This window comes from Olea europaea, chromosome 1, assembly GCF_002742605.1.
Source record: "Olea europaea var. sylvestris chromosome 1, O_europaea_v1, whole genome shotgun sequence".
NCBI lineage: Eukaryota > Viridiplantae > Streptophyta > Magnoliopsida > Lamiales > Oleaceae > Olea > Olea europaea.
The window spans coordinates 21608441-21635978 of NC_036237.1; the positions used below are offsets into that span (position 1 = coordinate 21608441).

The 27538-nt window shown below is 31.2% G+C and overlaps 2 protein-coding genes across 2 annotated transcripts; one reads left to right on the forward strand and one right to left on the reverse strand.

Moving 5' to 3' along the window:
* Positions 1-39: 39 nt before the first annotated feature.
* Positions 40-20218, reverse strand: LOC111405887. The gene is made up of 5 exons (XM_023034983.1): positions 20053-20218; positions 9224-9393; positions 2119-2210; positions 1338-1395; positions 40-177 (listed from the first exon to the last, which is right to left on the reverse strand). Exons 1-5 carry the CDS (start codon positions 20216-20218, stop codon positions 40-42), a joined length of 624 nt encoding a protein of 207 aa, XP_022890751.1.
* Positions 20219-22978: 2760 nt separating this feature from the next.
* On the forward strand, positions 22979-24032 carry LOC111394249 (transcription factor bHLH120-like). Its single transcript, XM_023020028.1, has 3 exons — positions 22979-23358; positions 23485-23808; positions 23908-24032. The coding sequence occupies exons 1-3, from the start codon at positions 23035-23037 to the stop codon at positions 23965-23967; spliced, it is 708 nt and encodes a 235-aa protein (XP_022875796.1). The 5' UTR covers positions 22979-23034; the 3' UTR covers positions 23968-24032.
* Positions 24033-27538: the final 3506 nt, after the last annotated feature.

A 27538-nucleotide genomic window follows, 5' to 3' on the forward strand; every position in this document is an offset into this window, starting at 1 on the left:
ATTCAAATTGCACAATGTAATTTACAAATTGCATCATTCCTACCCCTCTTCCCAGGCACTTGTAATCCTCTTTCCAGAGATACCACTTGAGTTTCCACTTGCTGCCATGGGAGACCTGGCAACTTCAATAGTCAAGTAAGGTAATGTATCATTTCCCTTACATACAAGTGACCAAAACTAATATATCCAAAATTCAGTCAATCAGGAACCAAGGATGTTTGAACACTGTAATTGTGAAATTGCCTGTAAACGGGGAAAAAGGAAACAAGAACTGAAATTTAAATCCTAAGTATCATTAAAAGCGAAAAATAGTCAAAGTAAGATCATGAGTAAACTAAAACAGAAAAAATGGAAATAAACAGAACCTTGGCAGAATTAAATTGCTAAACTACCGTCCCAACAAATTCATGTAAAAATAGTTAGTATATACTATACAAAAGTTCCAATAAAAGTTAAAACAGAACCTGCCTGTTTGAATCAAATCCACCAGTAGACAACCTCTTCAAAGATTAAAGTTCCAATCTATACACCCCGCGCATGCACTGCACTCTACGCATGAAATACACGTTACACTTCACTTCAGTATACATAATGGACACACCCGAAACCCCCGCTATGCACGCGCTCACACTAATAAATGTACAGCATTTAATTCAGAAACATAAATAAGCGTCAATTAAATTCACATTTCATCAACGCCCAAAACACACACACACACACAATAAACACATTTCTCTTCGTAATTAACGAAAACATAACCAGTACCTGATTGAAACAACACTAAAGAGCTGTAGAAACATATAGAGAAGTTGAATCTAATATCAAAATGATCAGTATACATGCATCTACACGTCTATACATACAAAATGATGGAAGTGCTGGAAATGACTTTCCTATCTTCATGTTTGGCTTAATTCCACTAATCAAAATGATGTTATCCTTATGAAATCACAGAACTAAAATCACGGAACTCTATTGAAAAAATCAAAGAAATATAAAATAATCTACAGATATTTCTGGAATGAGAACTCATTCCTAATTAAAAATCAAATAATGATAATGAGGTGGTTGCTTTTACTTGTTGGCTATTGCCCAATGGTGAATTTATTAGTTCTATGAAAGCAATTCTTGTTTTGCTCAATTTAAAGTGGCTGCTATTGAAATGCTACAATGACTAAACGCAGTTAGACAAATAAATTCTGTGCACATCATAGGATGCTACTAGGTAAAATCTTAGAAATGATAGGTAAATTGATTGGATGCACATCATATGATGCTACAAGCAGAAACATCAATTATCACATCAGATTTTTTGTTAAACATGTAAGACCAATGACATTATTGTTCTCCAACAAGGCTGCCCATTGGGCATTTGAACCACTTTCCCACTGTATGCTGCAAGCACTCAAAAATCCAGAACAAAGAACATTTCAATCGAAAAGCGAGGAGTCAAGAAAAAAGAAACACAATAGAATTATGTTTTATGACCATGGTATGTTTTCATTTAACAAGATATTAACCAAACCTTATTGGCACAAACTTAGTTAACTTCACAGGAAATGCCAGAAAAAAAATTACAAACTAAAACAAATTGAGTGCCACAACATTTCAAAAATGCTAAATAAAACTCAACATTTTCACCCACCGATGCTGAAATATAAATAGGAATTTCCAGGAGATAATGCAAAATTAAGTGAAATATGTGCATTCATAAGTGATGTTGGCAAAATTAAGTGAGATATGTGCATTCCTAAGTGATGTTGGTAAATCAGTCTTATTGTCCCCAAAAAGGTCAAATGGTAAATTTTCTGAATGAATTCATGAGGCCTGTTTTGAATATCCTCCATCGTGCATAAATAAATGTCTCTAGGTGTAAGTATCCAAAGTTTCACGAGTACAGAATAAGGCTAAAAGGCAGCCTCTGAACCAGCAAATTATAGATTTTGTGTATTGAAATTGCAGCATATATCCACCAAAGTATTCCTTCCCTAACAATTTATATGAATATACGCACATAAAATTGATCTCAATAGCACCTATGATCTAAAAGAACTCAACTTATCGTCAACCAATTTAAACACCCAAAAAAAAAAAAAAAACCTCAAATTCCAACCCTACCTGATCTCACCACTGCTGGCATCAGCTGCAGTATCCGTTTCCAGAGCCGCCGCCACTAGAGTCGGACCAGAAACCGTCCCTGAACCCGCCGCCTGCAGAACATGTAATTCATTCAACCCAAATGAAAAGGAAAAAAAAAAGGAAAGAAAGAAAGAGAAAAAAAACCTACTTTCACTAGATTAATCACACCCCATATTCAACGAAAATAGTGCTAAAACTTTCAAAAATCAGCAAACTGGCATCGACAATTTGGTGAGAAAATGAGAGAAGCGGAGCTCGTGGGACTGTAGGCAAGAAAGAGAGATGGAAGATAGGTTAGGGCACCGTGGAGATGGAAGACTCTGTTTGTAAGACTTGTGAGTGGCTGTTGGGACTTGGGGGGTGAAGTTGAGGTTTTTTCTTCATTTCGCAACGTTAATTGAACGTTGTGAAAGGGGGAAGTTTTCGCAACGTTCAATAAACATTGCAAAAGGGAATTTTTTTGTAACAGCCAACAAACGTTGCAAAAGGTGAGTTTTAGCAACGTTCGTCAAATGTTGCTATAAAATTAACTTTTTGCAACGTTTAATAAACGTTGCAAAAATTAAAACTTTTTGCAACATTAATTAAATGTTGCGAAAGGCGGCATTAGCAACATCTACTTACAAAATTTTGCCAAAGCTCAATTATGCTAATTAATGGCAACATTCGCTTATTAAAATGTTGCCGTAGACCCTTTTAGCAACATTTAACTACCGAGTGTTACCTTTTACGTGTTGCAAATGATGATTTTTGGTGTAGTGAAATCTACTAAAAAAATTATTTTAGGGGTTGTTTAAGCCCCATTTTTCTCCAAAAAAAATGCATTTTGAAATAGTGTTACGATAAAGAATGTGTGGTTAAAAAATAAAGAAAAGTTTTAGATTTGCACAAACTATTATTTTATTGAGAAATGTGTGGTTGAAATGTTGTCAAGTAATTGTTGAAAAATGTATTTTGATGAAAAAATGGGGCTCAAATGTGGGTTTAATCTCCATCAAACAAGCTAAAACTCTATACAATAATACTCAAAATATAGGGCCCTAATTTGAAATTGGCATAAGGCCCCCAAAATATCAGAGTCAATCCTGTCTTCAACTGAAAGTTTGGTTGTCCAAAAGGTGGATAAACTCTACTTTATTGGCTCTGAATAATTTGTGGAGTCATGAAATCTACAATTATCATGTTCCGTTCATCTACCACAATCCCATCGTTCACTTAAATAATTGAATTAGTACGTGCATTAATGATCTCTTACTGTTGTGCTTCTTTTTGTCCATGGTAAAAAGTACATTCAATTTCCAAATCAGCTCGTATTAGATCACTGTCTCTCAAATTTCATATAAAATGTCTGAAAGAGAAAATAGAAGTACAAAAATAAATTGATAAAGAAAAAATAATAAATAAATAGAAAGTTCAAATTAGTGACAAGATAAATAAAATTAAATTAAAATACAATCCCAAAAAACGGTGCCAAAAATTTGTTATACAAAATTATCTTTCAAATTAAAATCACCTCAAGTGTACAATTCATTAACAAGTAATAAAGTGGATTTGAGTCTAAATATCGTCCCACAGAGATTGATTTAATTCGACATTAATTATCACGATCTTAACCGAAACAATAATAATATAATGCATTTGTTTGTGACTAAATAATAATTAAAATAATCTATTTATGCAATTATAAATGAATTAACTAAACTAAATGTAAATTATGCAAAATGCAAGTTGTTGTGTTCTAATGTATGACAAATGTACTAGAATCGTGAATTCCGATGCAACAATCCATTTTTAACCTTAGTTCCACACTTTAACAACACGGTTGAATTTTAACAAATCAATCTCTCTCGAGTAATGTCAAATATATTCTCATATGTGAGCCAACTATATTTTTATGACGGATTCGAACATACAAAAATACATGAATTCTTGTGAACACTTAAAGATTCACATAGAGTATAGCGGCATATTTCTATTATGTATCGGATCCTATGACGATTTATACCATGTCAATCCTATTTTCTCTCCTTTCGAATGCATAAAATAAGCCACCGTATTCACACAATTACCGTGCACAATAATTGTGGAGAAAATAAATTCATAGAAATCATTTAAAATCCAAAAACATATTACCAATGTCAAATATATAAAACAAAATATTAAAAACACATATTACAATGTTCATCATTCTCCTAACACACAATGAAATCTAAACAAACATGTTTTGAGGATGAAAATAGAAAAATATAAATGTTGTTTATCTCCTGGAAAATCTTGAATTCAATCTTGATGTTCTTTAATCTTGATGTGTTCCTTGACTCATTTTGCAATTGATTCTAGACAACCCTAATTATGTGTTGAGAGTTGGCATTTATAGTCCTTCAAAAGAGTCCCAAAAGATATCTAAAAATCATGCATATCATATGTCAAAAAGAAGTTTCCTCGTTGGAATTGAATTCTGAAGAAAACTGAATTTTCGAATTTGAATTGGCCTGGACCGGCGCCCAATATAAAATGAGGCAACTACCCAAGTATATAAAATAGTTCCTATAATTGAGGTCAAGATCCGGGCAGCTACCCAGTTATAAAGACTTCTAATGTTAAATTACTTCGATTTTGGTCCTTCAACTTTTCTTCAAATGCTTATTTGTCTCCAAATTTCCGTCCATTGGCCGTTTGATCAACTTTCCTTTCCAATTGCTTAGAAACGAGTCCAAAACTAAAACAAGATGAGATTACTCTAAGTAAAATTCATTACCAAAACAACACGAAAACTTATAATATAGTCCAAATAAGTGCCCAAAAATGCACTTATCATAAACAAAATGAAAATACGTGTTCATAAATTAAAAATATCTCAATTATTTCACTAACGAATTATTTTAATAACATAAAAAGTTAATTCCTATTTTTAACAAAATAATATTAATTATAGTAATGCATTTTTTGACGTTTCATTCTATCATTGCTGTCACTACTTGCAAACCAGCAATCAATAACATTTTTTGTTGATATTACTGATGGAATCTACGAATAAGTTATCGATGAATTAGTAATTTATTTATTTAAAAATATAAAAAGAAAAGAAATTCTTCCATTCCACGCCATGTTAATTTTGGCCGTCCTCTTTTTTTAAATTCTGCTGCAATTGTATCATTTTGACAAGATTTTTCCTAAGTTGCAGCAAATATGCCTTAATCTCTTTTATGTCCTTTAGTTAGGTTATTTTCATCTTGTGCTTCGCGTATGTATTGACTTATATTTTTATTAATTTATGTTATTTATTCTAGTACGACTATCTCTCTATCTTAGCATGTTAATTTCTATTACTGCATCTTTAACATCATGTCTTTTATTAATAGTCACACACTCAACACCCAAAATGAAAATTAATACAGTATTTCTTTAACTAGATTACTAGAAAGGGGGGCAACAAAGACAGAATTCTAGCAACAAACATCTTCCGTTGCTATTATCAATTAATTAACAACAAATTAGCAGTGAATTATTATTTTGATATCTTTAAGAATTAATTTTGATTTCCCGACAAAATTACCAATGGAAGAATCCGTTGCTAATTTGTTGGTGAAAAAATAAATAATAAATTAAATATTTTATCAGTAAATTTTCCAACAGACTATCACTACTAGAAAAGACTATATAAAACAGTTGTACTAGTATAGAAAAATATGAGTCCGGCTCTTATGTAAAGTCACAACAAAAGTTAGTATATTGTGACTACTCATTGCTATTGTCCACGAAAAAATTAAGTAATGGAAACAACATGTGTTCATAATTCCATAATTAATTGATACTAATTGAATAACTATTGGTCTATAAATATTTTTATACATAGATTTTTGTTTTTCTTTTAATGCATAATTATTCCATGTTCATTTTTTCTAATGACATACCCTTTGTTCGAGGAGGATGTATACATCTTTTCGGACTTTTTCTAGTCTTGTTAACGACTATCAAGTTGTAGTTATACAATTATTTCCATGTCTTTTTTCTTCAATGTTATAATATAATTTTTTCTTAACCATGCAACAAAATTTGAAATAGATCAGTTGACGTTGTTTTTATAAAAGAATATCAGTAATGTTGTGATCATGCTGTTGGATAACTTATCTTCAATTTCTTTGAAATATATTTTGTGTAATTTTCTACGTAATTTGCTGTATTTTAATGAATCACGAAACTGTTTATTTTAAGATGGAATTCTTCTTCTTCTTGCTTACCAAGCTATGTAAAACAAAGAGAAAAATCTTAATTTTCTATACTTTCAACGTGAGCAAAATCCAAGAATTTCTATTGTTCTTTCAGTAGATCTTTTGACCAATCATTTTGCAATTGTATTATTGAATTCATATAATCACACAAAAAATTAATGAATTCTACTAAGAAGGTGTTTGGGAGACATTTTTATGTAAAAATGCATTTTTGAATAGTAAATTGATGGAAAATGTGTGGTTGAAAAATAACGAAAAAAATTTTGTTTGCGTGTAATATTATTTTAATAAAGAATGTGTGGTTGAAAAGAAGAGAGAAAAAAATACATTTTAAAAAAATTGGGTATCAATCGAGGCCTAAAATTGTATTGTTTTGGTGAATAATAATTTCTTAAGGTTAATGCAAAACTTTAATTAAGTCAATATTTCCTTCATTTTTATGTAGACTAACTGTGTACTATCTTTACATATTAAGAGATCTGTGTCAAAATAGACACGTTCATTTTATAATAAATTATTCTGTCTCAAAAAGATCTAAGCTTGTACCATAAGTTGTAACCAATAATAAATAATAATCCTAATAATAAAACAATTTATGGAACTTATCTCTTAACACCTACAAGGACATCACATCATCATTGTTTTCATTATGACAAAAACAACATGAAAAAGGCTAGATTCAACCTCGTCAATATCATAAAAAATATTCTTCTGAAGAACCATATTTCAATTACTCATGCTATGTAGTAAATCAATAATAACAATAATAATAAAATATTATTATTATAGTCAGTACAGCTCATACTTACATAGTAGGACATGATGCGAATCTATAGAAATTAAATATTATCTATTATTATCGTCACTAGATCTCGTAATTGGTACAACAATATTCTAAACTCATATAATAATTTCACATATTCAATCAAAATTTTCATACAATCTATTTATAATTTATAGCAATCAACATCATACATAGATTAATATTTTTACAAAACTACCATATCTATCAAGAGATCTATAAGATTTAAGAATTCTCTAATGTAGTAGTGGTTTCAATAATTGTTTAATACGCCAAAACTAAAAGAAATAAACTCTTTGTTTAAGATGGCCTCCTTAGTACTAATGGCCACCCCAATTATTCATATATGCTCGTAGCTATTCATAGTCAGGGACTAAAGTAGTTATCCAACATAACAACTTGTTATTTGAGGTATTAGGCTCCTATAATTCTATTGTCTCAAATAAAAAGCTAATACCTCAAATAAGAAATTACCACATAAGATTTTACGACAGTAGATGACTAAGAAAATCACGTATTTAATAATTACGGAATGCATATAAAAATAGAGGAAATAACCATCACATTTTATGTCACTAGTTTATAAATGTTTGTTTAGTTTAACATAGTACATTTAAGGTCGTGTTGAATGTGATTAATTTGCTAAATCTTTCACGTATCAATATTAATAACCTGAAATCTATTTTGCACATTAATTATGAAAAATAATTCAAAACGTGCATATAATGAATCAATTTAATGTCCCAAATTAATAGCCTTGTCATTGTTTAAAATATGAATGATTGCAATACTCACCGTCAAACCTCCGGCAGATTGATCATGTCTTATGGTTTATATTGACATGGAAATGGAAAGAAAATTGATGCATCAATAGTTTACGATGTTTGATTTAATTAAGAATATTGAAGAAAAAAATTGAACTCTAGTTGGCTTTTTGCAGATAATGAAATTTCAAGAATGGGGGAGGAAAAAACTCTCAAATTATATAAATTGTTTCCTTTTGCACCAATACTATCCTAACACAAATTAATCAAAATTTTTAAGAATTAAAGATCAATGAAGAGATTTCTCACCCCCAAAGGGCCCGAATGTTCAACCACAAGGGTCCACTCCCCTGTATCCACAAGTGGATAAGGCTAAAATACTACCATAAAATAATTACAATTAAGATCCGAACTTTAATTCTACATCAAGAAACCCATTGGTTTCCCACAAAAGAAGAACATCGCAATCTCATAGTATTCACTAAGGACTGTCACTCAATACGAAACAACTCCAAGTTAGTTTAGCAACCTCATCACATAGCCAAACTCTCAATTGAATGGAGACGAACTACAGGGTCAAGAGAATGAGAGATTCTCGTAGAAAAGAAAATAAATGAACGTGAAAGAGCATCTAAGCAATTAACCCAAGAATAAGGATAAAAGGAACAATATAGAGGCCCTCATCAGACGGTCATCACGATGTCACGGATGGTTTGTATAATCAAAGTTTCGCTTATATAACCAATGGCAACATCTTGCTATACATAGTTGATCCTCAATCTTTCTTGGGTGATTCACATTTAGTCCCAACAACCTCCACATTCATGCACACACTAATATCTAAGTGTTATACCTCTCCTTGTTTCATATGTTCCTTACATGTACAAATCCATCAGGACAAATGTTTAGGGAAGTTAAGCAATTTCTAAACTTCCCAAGTGTTAACACCATAACATTCAAGAAGCAGCTTGAATTCTATAGCGATATTTTATAATTTAATCAAACCTATAGAGATTATATCTCCCTTGAAATGAAATTTAACATCTATACACTTTTTTTTGCCGTGAAAAGCTGAAGTTTACTTTAAAAATAGAACATTCGCTAAGAGAATACAGCATAACATCCTCATTAAGTAACAAAGTTCACAAAGCAAACATCACAACCATAAACCAACTTTTACAGCTTCAATGTGGCTACAATAAACTTAGCCTCAGTTGAGGATATAATTACAGTTTTCTTTAGCTGGGATATCAAGCAGATACAAGAGTTACAATGGGTAAACACACAATATGTATTGACCTCCTAATATCCATATCCTCAGCAAGGTCTAAATGAGGAAATCCCTCAAGTTTTACACCTTCTTTACTCTGTTTATACATCAAGCGCACATCATTATCCTTTAAGTACTTTAACAGCCATTTCATAGCAATCCAGTGTCCATTGCCTGGAAATGAATCTGCTCAAGACACTGACATAAAAAACAAAGAGAAAATCTTGATTTTCTACACTTTCAACGCGAGCATAATCCAAGAATTTCTATTGTTCTTTCGGTAGATCTTTCGACCAATCATTTTGCAATTGTGTTATTAAAGTCATACAATAACATAAAAAAATAATGAGTTCTACTAAAATTGTATCGTTTTTTGAATAATAAATTCTCTGGGTTAATGCTAAACTTTAATTAAGTCAAAATTTCCTCCATTTTCTGTTGACTAATTGGCAATATATTTACGTATAAGGATCCATTTTAAATAGGTACATTCATCTTATAATGAATTATTCAGTCTCTAAAAATTCAACTCTCATACCATAATCGTAACCAATAATAATAAAGCAATTTATGGAAATTGTCTCCTAACACCTATAAGGACATCATATCATTATTGTTTTGATTATGACAAAAATATCATGAAAAATATGCTTTTGAAATAGTACTTAAAGAATCATATTTCAATTAATTGTGCTATATAGTATATCAGTAATAATAAGAAATATTTTTATTACTGTATTTAGTACAGCTCATACTTACATAGTAGAACATTGATGTGAATCCATAGAAATTAAATATTATCATCGCTAAATCTCATACTTGGTACAGCAATACTCTAATCTCATGTGCTATTTTCACATATTCAATCAAAATTTTCGTACGAATTATTTATTATATATAGCAATCAACATCATACTCATGCACTTATACATAAATTAATATCTATCATGAGATCTATATAATTTAAGAATTATCTAATGTAGTAGTGGCCGAAACTATTGGAAATAAACTCTTTGTTTAAGATGACCATCCCAATTAATATATATGCACCCCCAAGGGACCACTATTAGTTAAGCGCCTTTTTATCAATTTAAAAAAAATGTTAATAATCCATGGAAAATGATACAATTTGACCAACATGGTTTAGGATTAAAAATCACGCGTGTGTTTAATGTTAATTATAGAATATGTATAAAAATATAGCAGTTAACTATCACCTTTTATGTCTTAAATAGGTACATTCATCTTATAATGAATTATTCAGTCTCTAAAAATTCAACTCTCATACCATAACCGTAACCAATAATAATAAAGCAATTTATGGAAATTGTCTCCTAACACCTATAAGGACATCATATCATTATTGTTTTGATTATGACAAAAATATCATGAAAAATATGCTTTTGAAATAGTACTTAAAGAATCATATTTCAATTAATTGTGCTATATAGTATATCAGTAATAATAAGAAATATTTTTATTACTGTATTTAGTACAGCTCATACTTACATAGTAGAGCATTGATGTGAATCCATAGAAATTAAATATTATCATCGCTAAATATCATACTTGGTACAGCAATACTCTAATCTCATGTGCTATTTTCACATATTCAATCAAAATTTTAGTACGGATTATTTATTTTATATAGCAATCAACATCATACTCATGCACTTATACATAAATTAATATCTATCTTGAGATCTATATAATTTAAGAATTATCTAATGTAGTAGTGGCCGAAACTATTGGAAATAAACTCTTTGTTTAAGATGACCATCCCAATTAATAAATATGCACCCCCAAGGGACCACTATTACTTAAGCGCCATTTCATCAATTTTTATTTATTTTTAAATGTCAATTATAATCCATGGAAAAATGATACAATTTGACCAACATGATTTAGGATTAAAAATCACGTGTGTTTAATGTTAATTATAGAATATTCAAGAGTTTATAATGTTTGATTTAATTAAGAATATTCAAGAAAAGAATTGAACCGTAGTTAATTTTTTGAAATTCCAGAATGGGGGAGAAAAAAAACTCGCAAATTATATTAATTGCTGCTTTTTGCACAGATAATATCCAAGAACAATAAATTAATGAAAATTGTAAGAATTAGTAGTGAATGAAGAGATTTCTCACCGAAAGGGTCCCAATATTCAACCACAAGGGTCTACTCGCTCGTATTTGTTCATAAAAATATCTTTCGATCTAAAACCGCTGCAAGTATATGGTTTGTTAACAAGTAATAAAGTGAATTTTGAACCTAAGTATCATCCCACAAAGATCGATTTAGTTTGGTTTTAATTATCACGTCCTTAGTAGAAACAAGAATGTTAAGACGTGATTGTTGTGATGAAATTATAACTAAAGTAAGTTGCATCTGCAATTATGATGAATTAACTAAATTAAATGCAAAGTATGCTAAATGAAAGTTGATGTGTTTAAATAAATGACAAATGCATTAAAATCCTGAATTCCCATGCAATAATTATTTTTAACCTTAGTTTTACACTTTGACAACATGATTGAATTTTGAATAACCAATGTTCCTATTTTATTCAATAATCTCTCTCGAGTAATGCTAAAATACTCTAATACATGACCCCGACTATATTTATATGATGGATACGAACATATAAGAATGAATGAATTTTTATAAATACTTTAAGATTTATTCACATAAGTCAGAGAGGTATAACTCTATCACCTATTAGACCCTATGATGATTTATATCATGCCGAGCATATTTTCCTTCTTTCGAATGCATAAGATAAGCCATCATATTCGCACAATTACCGTGTACAATAATCGTGTAAATTCATATAAACCATTCAATATCCAAAGCGTGTTTTTGATGTCAATTATGGAAAACTCAAGATTAAAAATTCATATCAGATGGTTCATTATTCTCCTAGAAAAAATAAATCTAGCCTAGTATGTTAGGAAGAAGAAAACAAGAAGAATATTAAAGAAATCAAATCACCAATTTAGATCTTGAATTGAATCTTCGCATCTTGGGACTGATCTTCATGTTTCTTGTCTCCTTCTACACTCTAAAAATCCTTATGAATGTGTTGGAATGCGTAATGAACACTTAGGGATGGCTCTAGGGCTTTAAAAGATGTCCCAAGATTTGTTTTCATAAGAATTTTAATCAAATAAGGAAAATTAGATTTTTCCCGCTAGAATTGTACTATGCTATAGAAGAGTGCAAATCAATGTTATAGCATAGTTCAATGGAATTGAGCCTTGAAATTTGCTGAAAATCACCATGCGACTGCACGGAAAACCTGCTATGCGACTGCATTGTGTTGATAAGATTCCAAAAATTACGTTTTAGTCTCCAAACTCCGTTTTCTTGATTCTTGACCATTTTTCTCATTTCTTTTTCTTCCAATACTTTATGTCTTCGCTAAATTGATCCTTGACTCTTTCATATCTTTGTTTCTACTTTCGAGTCATCTTTACTTTGGTCCATAAACTTTGGTCTTTTCCATTTTGGCCCTTTTCACTTGTTTTTCCCAAATTCCACCATATTCATCAATGTTGTCTTTGAAAACATAATTTATATAGAATTAAACCATATTCCAACATAATTACTAACAATTATTCATGTTTTGTGGACTAAATAAGCGTGTAAAATGCACTTATCAAATCCCTCAAACTTTAAGTATTGTTTGTCCTCAAACACAATTGTGGCTTAACTCCACACAAAACATGGTTTGACAACCTACCACATTTTAGGATTGGATTCAATAATCAACATAATGAATAGCTTTAACAATGCAAAGTCAAGTCAGCCTCTACCTATTATTTACATAACTCAACATATATGTGTGAACTCATGTAAAGATATCGAGCTCATAATTGGTTCAACTCCTGACCGCAGCAATCAAATATCTTCTTTCTTCGCTCCAGATATACACACCCACCAAATGTCTGGGGACTTGATCAATACAACAGTATCTTTCCTCACGTATTCTTTTTTTTTCTCCTTTTTTAACATCTTCTTGTTCACTTTCTATATAACCTATGTATCGAGTTTTAGGTCGATAACTCCAAAATCAGTCGACTATAGGGCACTAGATTTTCAAAAACTCTTACAAACTTAATCACTCGAGTTATAAAAGCTCAAGAAGATGATTTTTTCTTAACTTCTACCCCTCTTGCTTTTTATGTGACCCTTTAACGAGTTTTGGGACGATGACTCCCAAATCAGTTAAGTTTATAGCACCAAGTTTTCTAATACATTTATAGGCTTATTTGCTCGAATCATAAAGACTCTGAGAGAAGTGTTTTTCTCGCACAAATTTATGCTATGTCCCTTTCCTTTTAGACATATAGTTTCCAAAACCAAGCCCTAACTTAAGATTTTTACCTCATTTTCATCTCATTGATTTTAAACAATCCATACAAAATAAATTCATGCACGGATCCCCTATTCATCTTAATGCTACCCTATAACAACTCAGTCATCTCCAAATCACCAAAACAATGGATTATGGATAAGAACAATAGTGGTTTTTCGGGTTTAACCTATTTTGTTCAGCTCACCTCTAAATAATGAACCCAATCACCAATTTGACATGTAAAACATGAGTGTTGTGCATAGAGAATGTCAAATTCCACATAAACAAATAATGGTTAATCTAATCATGCATTGGTTTTACTACTCCTAGTCCATATATATTCCAAGGCAATGGTATCAAACTCACACAAACACATAAAACAATAAACAACTACAAGAAAATAAGTAAAGACTACAAAATTTTTTCATACGATCGATCATACAAAAAGTAGTGAACTATACACAAACATCGATGAATGTCAACGATGTCGTGAAGATTATGTCACCCCCTAAGTTTATATAAAACACTGCCCTCAATGTAAAAGCAAAAGTAATCAAAAGAAATTAGTAAGGATCAAAAACTCTCTGGGATAGATGTGAATAGGCAGAAGGATCAGGCTGGTCGGTTAGTAGATGTCATGACAACCACTATTTTTCTTTTTTGCTAGACTTCAATTTTCTATTTCAAGATTTCAAAATAAATATAACTGATAGCAAATAAAGTTTAAATATTTGTAATGTAGTCACACCAAGAAGAATTATAATCTTCTAATATTGAGATGATTGAAATATAGGTGCAAACTTTAGAAATCATATCACATCAATATAAACTCAATGTAATGCTAGGATATTAATGACGAGCCTAAATTAAAATTAACTCAATAAGTAAATATACCAAAGTCATTTATGTAATTCTTACAATACTGCTAAAATGTGTTAAAAATCATTAAATGCACGAGTTTCTAACTCTGGCCCTAAAATACTAATGTAATCCCTTAAAATACGTATAACACAAAAGTTAGTCAAACTAAGTGAAAAGAGATAGAAATATGGGTTGTCACCCATTAAGCGCTCAATCTGTAGTCTAGAGCTCGACTTTCGGCACACAAGTGTGTCATGGTATTTGGAATATGTGTTTGGAGGTCCTACTTAGCTTGCTCAATATGAATTTGTTTCATATTGCAACTTGTCCCCAAATTTTAACCTTACCCTTTTCCAAGTAATATGACATTCCCTTATCACCCGTTTCAAACTCAACAACGTAAACTTCAATCTCCTCAGAAGGTTTAATCACAAAATCAATTTTTGAGCTAACGATAAAGTCAAGGGATTGCATGACAACTTACTTTTCTTTTAATGCTACAAGTTCTTTTTCGCTAGTTATGAGTAATTTCTCAGTCTTTTCATGCTTCTATTCTTCGATTGATGTTCTCTCGAGTTTAAAGACGTATTCAAAACCGTTGGAGAAGAAATAATGAATCTTCCCTAAGGTCTTCTCCTCTTATTGTATCTGTAAGAAATCCAATTGACATTAAATCTCGTAGTCGTTGTCCTATAATGAAATCTCCCATAAGCATATCCTCCTCATCAATTTCTTGAGTTGCCAATTGTTGTTGCTTTATGATGAAGTTACATACGAGCATCTTCTTAAAATCAACCACAAGCATCTTTTATCTTGCTATTTGTGTTCTTTTACATATCCTGGAAAATGAAAAAAAAAAAATTAAATGGAACGAAATAACAATACAAGAATACATGTAGAAGTCCAAATTAGTGCGAAGATAAATAAAATCAAATTAAAACTCAATCCTCGACAACGGCCCCAAAAACTTGTTCTCAAAAATATCTATCGATCTAAAACCATCATAAGTGTAAGGTTCGTTAACAAGTAACAAAGTAGATTTTAAGTCTAAATATCGTCCCACAAAGATTGATTTAGTTTGGTTTTAATTATTGTGACCTTAATCGACAAAAAATGTTAAGATGTGGTTATTGTAATGAAATTATAACTAAAGTTGATGTGTTTAAATGAATGACAAATGCAGTAAGAACTCGAATTCCCATACAATAATCCTTTTTAATCTTAGTTTTATACTTTGACAACACAATTAAATTTTGCAGAATCAATGATTCTATTTTTATTCAACAATCTCGCGAGCAATGTTAAACAAATTCTCATATATATTTCTACGATAGATACCAACATACAAGAATGCATAAATTTTTTTGAGCACTTGAAGATTCAAATAAGCCATAGCGATATATCGCTATTCTCTATCGGACCCTATTACAATTTATACCATGTTGAGCCTATTGAAGATTAAAAATTCATATCACATGGTTCATCTTTCTCCTAGCACAAATAAATCTAGCCTAGTATGTTAGGAAAAAGAAAACAACAAAAATATTGAAGAAACAACATCACCAATTTAAATCTTGAATTGAATCTTCGTATCTCGGGGTTGATCTTCTTGTTCTTGCCTCCTTCTATACTCGAACAAGCTTATGAATTTATTGGAATGTGTAATGAATACTTAGGGATGACCGTAGGGTTTTAAAAGACGTCCCAAGATTTGTTTCGATAAGAATTTTAATCAAATAAAGAAACCAAAATTTTCCTACAAATAATGCTATAGTATAGCTCAATGGAATTGGACCTTGAAACTTGCTGAAAATCACCATGCAACCACATGGAAAAACCTATAATGCGACCGCATAGTGTTGATAAGATTTTAAAAGTTGCATTTTAGTCCCCGAACTCCATTTTCTTGTTCGTTGACCTCTTGTCTCATTTCTTCTTCTTCCAATACTTCATATATTTGCTAAATTTGTCATTGACTCTTTCATATCTGTGTTTCTGCTTTAGGTCATCTTTTAACTATTTGCACTCTGGTCCCTAAACTTTGGCTTTATTTCATTTTGTTCATTTTCATTTGTTTCTCCTCAATTTCACCATATTTATCAATGTTGTCCCGTGAAACATAATTTATATAGTATTAAACCATATTCCAAATAATTAAAAACAATTACTCATATTTTGTAGCCTAAATAAGTGTGTAAAACACACTTATCGGTGTTCACAAGTGGATAATGCTAAACACTAACATAAAATTATTATAATCAAGACCCGGACTTCAATTCTACTTCAACAAACCCATTGGTTTCACCAGCAAAAAGAAGAATATCACAATCTCGCAGTATACGCTAAAGACTCTCACTCAACACGAAACAACACCAAGTTAGTTTAGAAACCTTATTGCATAGCCTAACCCTCAATTTGAATGGAGACAAATTAAAAAATGGGAGAGTGAGTGATTCTGAGAGAGGAAGATGATAAAATGAACGTGAAAGAGCATCTAAGCAACTAACCTGGAATAAGTGATATAAGAAACAATATAGGTACCTTCATGAGACGATCATCACAATTTCACGTGTCAGCCCTCTTGAACGATGTTCTTTGTATAATCTCAGTCTCCCTTATATGACTCACTACTAAAAAAACATGGGTTCAGCTACGGATTTTCCATTTCTGAAACCTTGATATCCATTGCTATTACTCTTTTCCAACGGAATATTTGCAGCCGCAAATCCGTTGTTAATTTGAGGGTCGTTGATACTTACCGACGGATCATGCCATAGGTAAAGACTAAATATTTTACTAACGAATTTTTCGTTGGTAAAGTGTGAATCTTTTACCAACGAAATTTTCGTCCGTAAAAAGCTTCACTAATAACAACCGACTTTTCGTTGATAAATATTCACCATTATAATTAGTAAAAATCAATATTGTAAATAGCCGCATAGGTATGAGGCATGGTAAAAAAAATTATTTATTTTTTTATTATTGTTATTATTATTTATTTAATAATTCTAAATTTTTTAACTTTTAGCCAACAGAAATGAAAGTCCAAAATATTGTTTAACCACTTATTGGACTACAAATTAATTTATAGAGGACAACTCTAAAGGCGTTGTTGTGAACTTTCGATGTGGGATAAGTGAATTATTTTTACCAACGGATAATCCGTTTCTAATTACCAACGGAATATTCGTAGATGAAAGATCCAAATGTTAAACGATTACATGAGGTACGGAATATCCATTGGTAAAGAGATATCATCGTTATCAATAGAAAATTCGTTGATGATTATCGTAGTTGAGAGTGAATTACTTTTACCAACGAATAATTCATTTCTAATTACCAATGGATGTATTTGGTATGTCACCTGCGGGAAAGATCCAAATGCTAAACGGTTATATGAGGCATGGAATATCCGTTGGTAAAGAGATATCATCGTTAGCAACGAAAAATTCGTTGCTCCTTATTGTAGCTGAAAGTGAATAATTTGTACCAACGGATAATACAATAATCAGCAACGTGCATCCGTTGGTAATTTTTAGTAGATAAAAAGCTGGTTTTTAGTAGTGACTGATGGTAACATCCAAATTTACATAATTGATCCTCAATCTTTCTTGGGTTCACATTTAGCCCCAACAACCTCCACCTTAATGTAAACACCAATGTCTAAGTGTTATATCTCTCATTGTTTCATATATGTTCTTTACCTGTACAAATCCATCAGAACAAATGTAAAGTGAAGTTCTGCAATTTCTAAACTTTCCAAGTGGTTACACCTTAATATGCATATATGCAGGTTGAATTTTGTGACGATAAATTCTAGTTTAATCAAACTTATAGAGATTATATCTCTTATGATATGAAACTTAACATCTATATGCTTTGTTGTGCCGTGATAAACTAGAGTTTACTTAAAAAATAGAACTTTGGCTATCATAATACAACACAACATCCTCCTCAAGTAACAAAGTTCATAAAGCAAACATCATAACCATAAACCTTCTTTTAGAGCTTTAGTGGCTACAATAAACTTTGCCTCAGTGGAGGATACCATTACAATTTTTTGTAGCTAGGATATCAAGCAGATACTAGAGTTACAATGGTTAAAGCCATAATATGTAGCTTCCTAATTTCCATATCCTCAGCGAAGTTTAAATCAACAAACCTTTCAAGCTTTACACTTTGTTTATGCATCAAACGCACATCATGATCCTTAAGTACTTTAGTAGCCACTTCATAGCAATCCAATGTCCTTACCTAGATTGAAGATAAATCTACTCAAGACACTAACAACATGAGCCAAACAAGGTCTTATGAAGACCACACCATAAATTATATTGCTAAAACACTTGTATAAGACACAGTACACATTCTTTTTAGTTCTTCAGCTCTAGAAAGACACAGATCACATATTAACTTAAAGTAATTTCCTAAGGCGAAGAGTTACTGAATTAGCTTCATTCATTGCAATTTTTTCTAGAATTTCATAAAATATTTTAAATTCTATTTCTTTTTATGTCCATTCCTAAGTCTTTAACCAATCTAATTTTTTTACTCTTTTATGACTGGCTATGAGCATGTTATCTACGTATAGAAGTTAAAGAAAATTTCAACATCTTTATTTCCTATAATATAAGAAGATATCTAACTTACGAGCTTGTTTAAGCCCTATTTTTTGTCAAAATGCATTTTGAAATAGTATTTTGAATGAGAATATATGGTTAAAAAAAAGAAAAAGTTTTGGATTTGCGTATACTATTATTTTATTGAAAATGTATGATTAAAAATAAGAGAAAGAAAAATGTATTTTGAAAATAATGGAGACCAAAAAATTACGTATTTTTTAAAACTTATTCCTAATACAAAAATACCAAATTTCTTACTCAGATGACTTGGTTCCTATTTTGGTACATAAAATGATTTAAAAAAAAAATTCATGTAAACAATTCCTCTAAATATACATTTCAAAAAGCGATCTTAAATCTAGTTGTTCATGATTCAAGTTAAATTGTGTCCCTTGAAATAATCAACTCTCTAATCTTGTGAAACTATTGATCCCATTTTCTATAATGGCCACGCAGACAATAGATATCGAGCCCACTCGTGTACATGAGAGCAAATTTCGGCACGTTTTGATCAAAATTACAATTGTAAAATCATGTTGATAATGGATGTGGAAGATTCTCTATAACACGAGACAAAAATGTTCAGGTATCGACAATATGATCTAGGGTAATTGTATAATCAAATATCAATCACTAATAACTCTCAAAATAAAATGAATCCAAACTCAATCACCAAGAGATGAGCAAAAGAGAATTCTAATTTCAAGTATATGAAGTTATTATATATCTTTTTCCATCCTTTAACAAGTTTCAAGTGTTGCTATTTATAGGGTTAAGGCCAACGGGGTCGTCGTTAGATCAGAACCACGTAGCCTCATCCAATCAAACGGAGCCTCCCATCACATTCTATCATCCATTAATTATATTGGTAGGGGGTCAGCCACCCTAAACTCTAGGCTGACGTTTCTGACACTTATTAATGCAAACCTTATATCAATTACTCTTCAGATCTGCATTAAAGGCAACAAGCGTCTCAATTTTAGGGAGAGCTTCGGATGTGCAGACCTTCAGCCAAAAGAGAAAGTGCCTTGACAAAGAGAGAGAGAGAGTGCTTCACCAAAGAACTACGGATGAAGACAGTGCTTCGGCCAAAAAGCAGCTTGTTCCCTTTCTTCAGTGCCTCGACGTGACTTTGACGTGGTCTCCACTGAGAGCTTCGGATATGAGGCATAACAATAGTTTCCCAAGTCTATGTATGATCATTGATGTAATGTATGGACTTATGTTATTTGAAAATTTTGTTGGGGTGGTTATTTTTAACCATCCAAGATAGTCCTCCCAAGTCTAATTGTGAAATTTATATGAGAATTAGAATTTAAAAATATAACTTCAAAAAAAATGTTCAGATACTTGCTTATCAATGAATGAAAAGACGGGGTTTGAAATAATCTTCTCCCGTATATAATTGTTGATGGCTTAGCATCTGCTCATGTTTACTATTAATCCAATCTTAATTTACAAATTTAGCAACACCATATTGATACAGCATACAAGCATAAGATTATAAAAGGCGAAATGTCAATTCTTAACGTGCAACCATTAACGTGGGTAAACTTCAATAGTTCGGGTATTTATAATCAAAGAGAAATAACCATTGCTTGATTGACGAATTAAATCAAATTTGCCCTCTATACTACAAGAATTGATACCCAACTTCAAACATATCGAGACCCATTAACAAGTTTAAAGTAGGAAGGTCACTGCATTTCAAGTGCTGATACTGACCCTTTTTCGAGGGTATTAACTCCCCAGTTCATTGAAAAATTAAAGAAATTTCAAAGTTGCCATAGAAAGAATCCCTAAGATATAACTTTCAATAAATCCTTTTCTTTAAATTCCATAGAAATTTTGTGTGAATAGACTCAATTTTCTTGTAGGCTACAGTTACAAATTCTATTACGTATTAAGCCAATATTGTGAGAAACTTAATCAAACGTTTGATTATTAATTTGATTATAGAAAAAAAGGGTTCGATTTAATTTAGGAAGATTTCAAATTGTCATCAAATTTATAAAACCATTTGCACGAGTGCTAGAAATTTATGACAATACAGTTGTCACATATCTTTTCAGATGTTTTCTATTTCTCAATGAACTTTCCTTAATATATGTTTCCCGGCTCATGTTGCCATGTGATTCTAGTGACATGGTATATACTAATGTCGAAAGCATGTCATGTGTAAATTTTTGTTTACCACGTCATCAAGTACGTTAACCTTTAGAAACGGTTGTGAAATATTCTAAAGTTCAATCGCAGCGGAAAGCATTGTGAAAGTTTCGTGGCAAGTACTATTTGTAAAGGGAATTCTATCGCAATTCTGTCACAATAAACATCAAACTTTGTTTAATTAATATTTTGCTTGTGCCAGCATAAAATCACAATTTTAATATCTTTTCCGTAGTTTATTTTCTAACTTAGATAGTGTTGTTCGAAAAAATATTTGTTAGTAAATAGTTAATTAGCTATTCGAAGTTATCAAAATCACATTTTTTTTTAATGTTTCTTTACCATAATAAAAAGATAATCACAATCTATCGAAGTGGCAATTTTGGTAGCGGTCTGCATAAAAATCATGTGCGTTTACTTTATCTATGAAGAAAAGCAAATGTAGCTGTCACCTTTGTTGTAAAAGTTGAAAATGGTAAATATTTATTCTCTATTTTAATCTTTCAAATCTCAACTTTCGAACCATGCCTCTGGGAAAACTTCAACTATCAATTATGGGTACCACCCTCTGTTTGATTTTGAAATCCTATGTCGGCAAACATATGTTATCTCATCTCGGTTTGCTCATCTTCTCATACCAGATAAAGATTAATGCCATAACATAACAAGTATTAAAACACTATTCTAGTTACACCGATATCATTAAAATTCTTCCCACCCCGCCCGGTTCAACTGGTGGAACAAGGAATCCGACCCAAAGCTAGGCAAATTATATGTTAATAACCGAAAACGATTTTCCTATTTTTTCAGCTATTTTAATTTAAAAGATTGAACTTTATCATTGGACTTATGCATTAAAATAAAAGTCCAATAAATAAAAGGTAATTATATTAACACCACAATTTTTATTTCTTTAAGATTCTTAATCTTGACAAATTTTAGCACAAATGTCCATGACAGTTTTTCATATCATTTTTATTCTCAAACTTTCCATTAGTTAACACAATTTGTATTTGATAACAGTTGTATGTCCAAAAATCCGTTAAAATTGAGTAAAATAACTTATTTTCCCATCGTTTTAATATATAAATAAATTGTTCGAAAAAATAATTTTCCCTCATTTCAAAGCATGAAAACAAATTATTTTTGATATAAATCATCATCAAAAACGAGATATACTAATCAATGGGAGGTTGAATATAAGAACTTGAAGGGAAAAAATTAAGAAAATAATTACTATAATGAGTAAAAATTGATGAGTTTAACTGTAATTGAAATGTGACGTAATAAATAAAAATTATGGTGTCAATATAGACATAGAATTTTATTATTTGTATGTGCATTTAATTATTGCATCTAGTTCGATCTCGATTAAATCTTTTGACTCTTATCCCTTGACCTTTTTTGGGTCGAAGCCTAGGTCAATTTTGAAAGCATTGAGTGGCGCTAAATGACATTAAATGAGATGCACAATTAAATTAATCATATAATTTTACATTTAATTGAGTTGGTCACATAATACCATTTAAACTAATGCTCTGATAGCAGTAATAGCATTATTCATAGACAAATTACAGAATAGTGAAATGATTCTGATTCCCACAAGATGTCATTTAATATATCAATCATCCGTCATTAAATAATATAATTAGGTTTAACGATTCCTATAAATAAATGTAAATACTACTGTACACCCTAATAAGTCATGTGATGATTGCTATTGGTATAATTAGACTGGTCATCCTCTATAAGTATTTTTATTACATAGGGATGCATTTTCAAGAAAACCTTTGAAATATTCTTGAAAAATTGTTAATTGATATGTTTCCTTCACAATCACAAGACGATCCGATCTTTGAGGACCCTTCAATATTCCAAGAAGATATAGTAAACCTAGAAGAATATCTGATTGCAGATCATCAAGATTCTTCAGTGCTGACCAGAAACCGTAGTCATGCTAATCCTAAAGATACAAAAAAGCGGCAAATAAAACCATCTTCAGATGATGAAGAAAACGAGGAAGGGGTTAGTGCTGAAAACAAGGGCAAGAAAATTCCGCATAGAGAATTTGAGAGGCAAAGAAGGAAACAAATGGCAAAGCTTTATGCTTCGCTTCGATCCCTTCTTCCTCTTGAATATATCAAGGTGAACTAATTAACAAGATTTTAGCCTTTCTTTTTATTCATTACAGTTGATTGCTACCAATCATCTCTACCAAACATTGCATATTCTAATTTGCTATAAATTTAGTTCATGTCCGTGGTGTTGTAGGGGAAGCGTGCTGTATGTGATCACATGAACGAAGCTTTGAATTACATAAAAGACATGCGGAAGAATATTCAAGAACTGAGCTTGTGTAGAGACAAGCTAAAAAAATTGTATACTTCAGGCTCAAACAGTAATTTAATGCCTAATAGTGTGACAGTGAGTCCTTGCCAAGATGGTGTCGAGGTTTTGATAAGAACTAGCTCAATAGAGGGAGGGTTTCCTCTGTCAAGAGTTCTTGGGGAATTGATTAGGACAAATCTCAATGTTGTAAGCTGTGTTTCTACAAAAACAAATGATCAAAGGTTCCTCCACAGAATTCAGTTTGAGGTAAACATATATATGATTTCACCTGTTCTATATATCTTTACAAATTCCCAAATTTTTTAAGAAAAATTAAATTAAAAATTGCCGTCTACTCTCTAACAGTTTAAGCTTGGTTTAACTCCATATTCGAGGAGGCAAATGTCACATGGCCACTTTTTATGATAAATTGTGCACATATTAGCCTTTGAAAAACAGAATTTGACCTATATAAGAGGAGGCACGTTGACACCAATTTCAACTCATAAAATTATTTTCTCTATAATGTCTTTAGATGAGATGGTTAATATCTAAATAGTCCTTTTTTTGCAGGCCAAAGCCACCGTGCTAATGTGCATCGATCTATCAGCATTGCGTGAGAGACTGTTTAATGTGATTAATATGGAGAATTAATTTTTTCAATTATCATCTGTTGCATCAATCATCAAAGGGGTAAACTTGGTAGGGCATGTTCTGAGCTTGAAGTTACCTACAATAAGCATATCTACATCTTGCCTTCAACATTTGTTTTCTTTTAAGAAGTGTGTTACAAAAGGTAAAGAGCACTGGTTTTATCCCAAATTCCATTCAAGATGCTCAATAGTTTGTTCATATTGGATTTTTGCTTCTTGTAGTCACTTTATTGTAACTATATAATCGAAGAATTTTAGTAATGAAGCTTCATCCTCTCTGGTAAATATCTTCCTAACGCTATATCGTATGATATTATTTTTCTCTAATAAATATGTAGCTAACGCTATATCTTACGTTATTATTTTTTCACTTTGTTTCTACGTGGTGATAGAGACGTGTTTCTGATTTATTGCAATTTTCTTTTTCCTAGAGAGAAGTTCTCGAAAAAGGGAAATCAGAAGTGTTTAGTGGGAACACATTTTCGAATTATTGCTTTGTGGGTTGAGCTATTATTATTTCCAATGGCCCCAGCAGACTCTAAGTGTAGGTTGAAACTTTCTTCTGAGTGCTTCAATAAATTGAATTATTTGTTCAGGTCTAAAACAGTAACCGTCTCTTGTAGTGCTAAGAAAATTTTGGCTTATCAAATTGTGGAAAAAGTAATTTTTATAATTTTGAATTGAGAGCTGAAATGACAATCATTTGATATTGATTTTCTGAAAGAATGTAGAAAGGTAAAAGATGATATTTGAAGTTCTCCATGCTTTGAGATGTGATTTTTTTAATTTTGTGTGAGTTATATTGACTTGTTGAGTATAATAATTCTGACTTTGTTAATATTGTGCTACTATACAGACTTATAGAGTAATTATATCAATAATTCTCTTCCCTTGTTTGGAAGCAGGCACACTTCTGAGACCACATTATATCTTTTGGTGTTATTATTTTCATTTCTACTTTTTTGCCTACATGGTTGTTGGTACTAAAGTTTATATTAATGGAAGCAACCATTGTCAAGATGATAAAATGTATGAAGATAATATATAGTTGAAAAATAGTTGTGCTTGTATTTAAAATTGAAGTTGTTTTTCTTAAAGCCTATCGAGGGTGGGGGGGACTATTTTGCAATCCTATATGCTTCGAGATCCGCAATATTTTTTCAAGTAAAATGAAAACCTCATTAAAATAGATCACCTCGAACAATAGGAAAAGCAAAAAGTTGTCTACAATTAGTCCACTTATTCGCATCATGCCACGAAGTGGTAGCTAACGAGGCTAGTGTGGAGGCTACTCATTTCTCTCCCGAGGTGTGAAATAACAAGTGTCACAACCAACCTCAAAAGAACTATTATATTGGTACAAATAACATAAAGAAATATAACCAATATTTATTGGTGAAAGCAACCCACATCGGGGGAAGGAAAAGAGCCAAAACAAGCTAGGCCCCTTCTTCCTTTTCTACCAAAGTGAAAGAAATTACGGGATCTATTAAGATTGGAAAAATTCATGAAAGATAAGATAGAATTTTAGCTCATTCACCACAGGAGCAGCATCACATTCAGAAACATAAATCTGAACACACTGTTCTAACCAAAGGAGAGCCAATTCCTCAACACTAGTATCTCAACCCTCCAGCATAAATCCTCCCCCAAGTTGCTTTGACAATCCTGCTACCAGTAGCCCATTATCAACAGTCCTTAATATATAATAATTGCATTGTCCCTATTAAGTAGAGAAAACAATGTAGAAATACTCCTTTCTTACTAGCCCACACAGAAGCCATAGCACGCACCAGTTGGTGGCAAAATCAACTGTTGTCATCTGGTGGAAAACATTAATCAGATAATCGCCTGGTTGAATCAATAACTCAAGGTAACGGCCCCAATCATAATATTTGGATTGCAAATTTGATATAAATTCATTTCCTATTTTTACCTTCTAGTGTGCTGCATTAAGTAGATATTTATTTGATAGATCAAAGGAACTCTGATTTGTGGGAAATTTTCGTTGAAGATCAGAAACTTATATAAGTTAGCCTTGTTTGTCTTCCCTTTTTTCAAAATTCTTTTTTCTCAAACTCATTTTCTACCACACATTCATGCAATAAAATATTTTGCACGTAAACTTAAAATTTTTCATACTTTTTAATCACATTCTCCAAAAACTCACTATTCCAAAAATCATTTTCCTTCAAAGACAAATTGATGCTTAACATATTAAAATTTTATAATTTCATCATTTAGACACTTAACTTATTAACACATCGCATGTAAAAATTTCATCCCGGATAAACATGGTACAACGTATTAAAAATTTTGTAACCATTTCTACGTGCCTCCAATTGACATGATGATTCCAGGTGATTTGGTCAAAAGACATATAGGGCTATCAATCCCCACTAATCATGTGAAAAAACATTAAGAATATATCACATAGCGATCATCATGGGCAGACCCAGGGGTCCTGGGGGTGACTTGACTCCCCCTCCCCAACTTTAGAGATTTTTTTTCCCTTTTGTTTTTTGGATAAAGTCCTGTTTGTCATCGGTTGAAATCTAAATTTTAATATAAATCAAAGTTAACAATTAATTTTAATAACGTATTTCATAGATTCCTTAACTTTTATCAAAATTTACTAAAAATCTGATTTTAATCCCCACCAAATAGGGGCAAAATCACAACAAATTTGAATTTTCTCTCTTTTTTCTTGCTCTATCTTACTCTCTCCCTCAAGCATTTTACCAAAACCTTAGTTTTTCTATTTTTTTAAAATTAGTTTATAATTTCTCTACAATTATCACATCTACTACAAAAATTTACTTTTCAATCAAATTTTAAACTAATTAGAACCTAAATTTGCATTTTCTCCTATCCTATTTGCGTATATAGCATGTGTCTAAACTGGTTATATAAAATTTAACTTATATTTAACGAATTATGTTTATTTGACTGATTATTTGTATTTAATATTGGTTATATGTTTTTCTTTTAGTTACTTGAATTGATTGTTTGTATCAAATACACAATTTTTTAATACATAAATATGCATTTTCTTGTGATGAACAAAATATTAATAAAATAACTGGTCAAATATAATAGATGAAAATGATGAGCAAAATATCAATGAAGAAATGTTTTTTAAATGTAAATCTGCATTTTTTGGGTCAAATATGGATCATTTAAAAATCAAGAATAAAGTATTCGATTTGTATAGAGTTTGATTGTGCCCCCTGATTCAAAACCTATGCACCCGCCCCACGATCATTTGAAAATCAAAAACAGAAATTTGGCATTTTAGCCACTAAGGACTTGTAACATACTTTATATATAGGTTTATATCTATC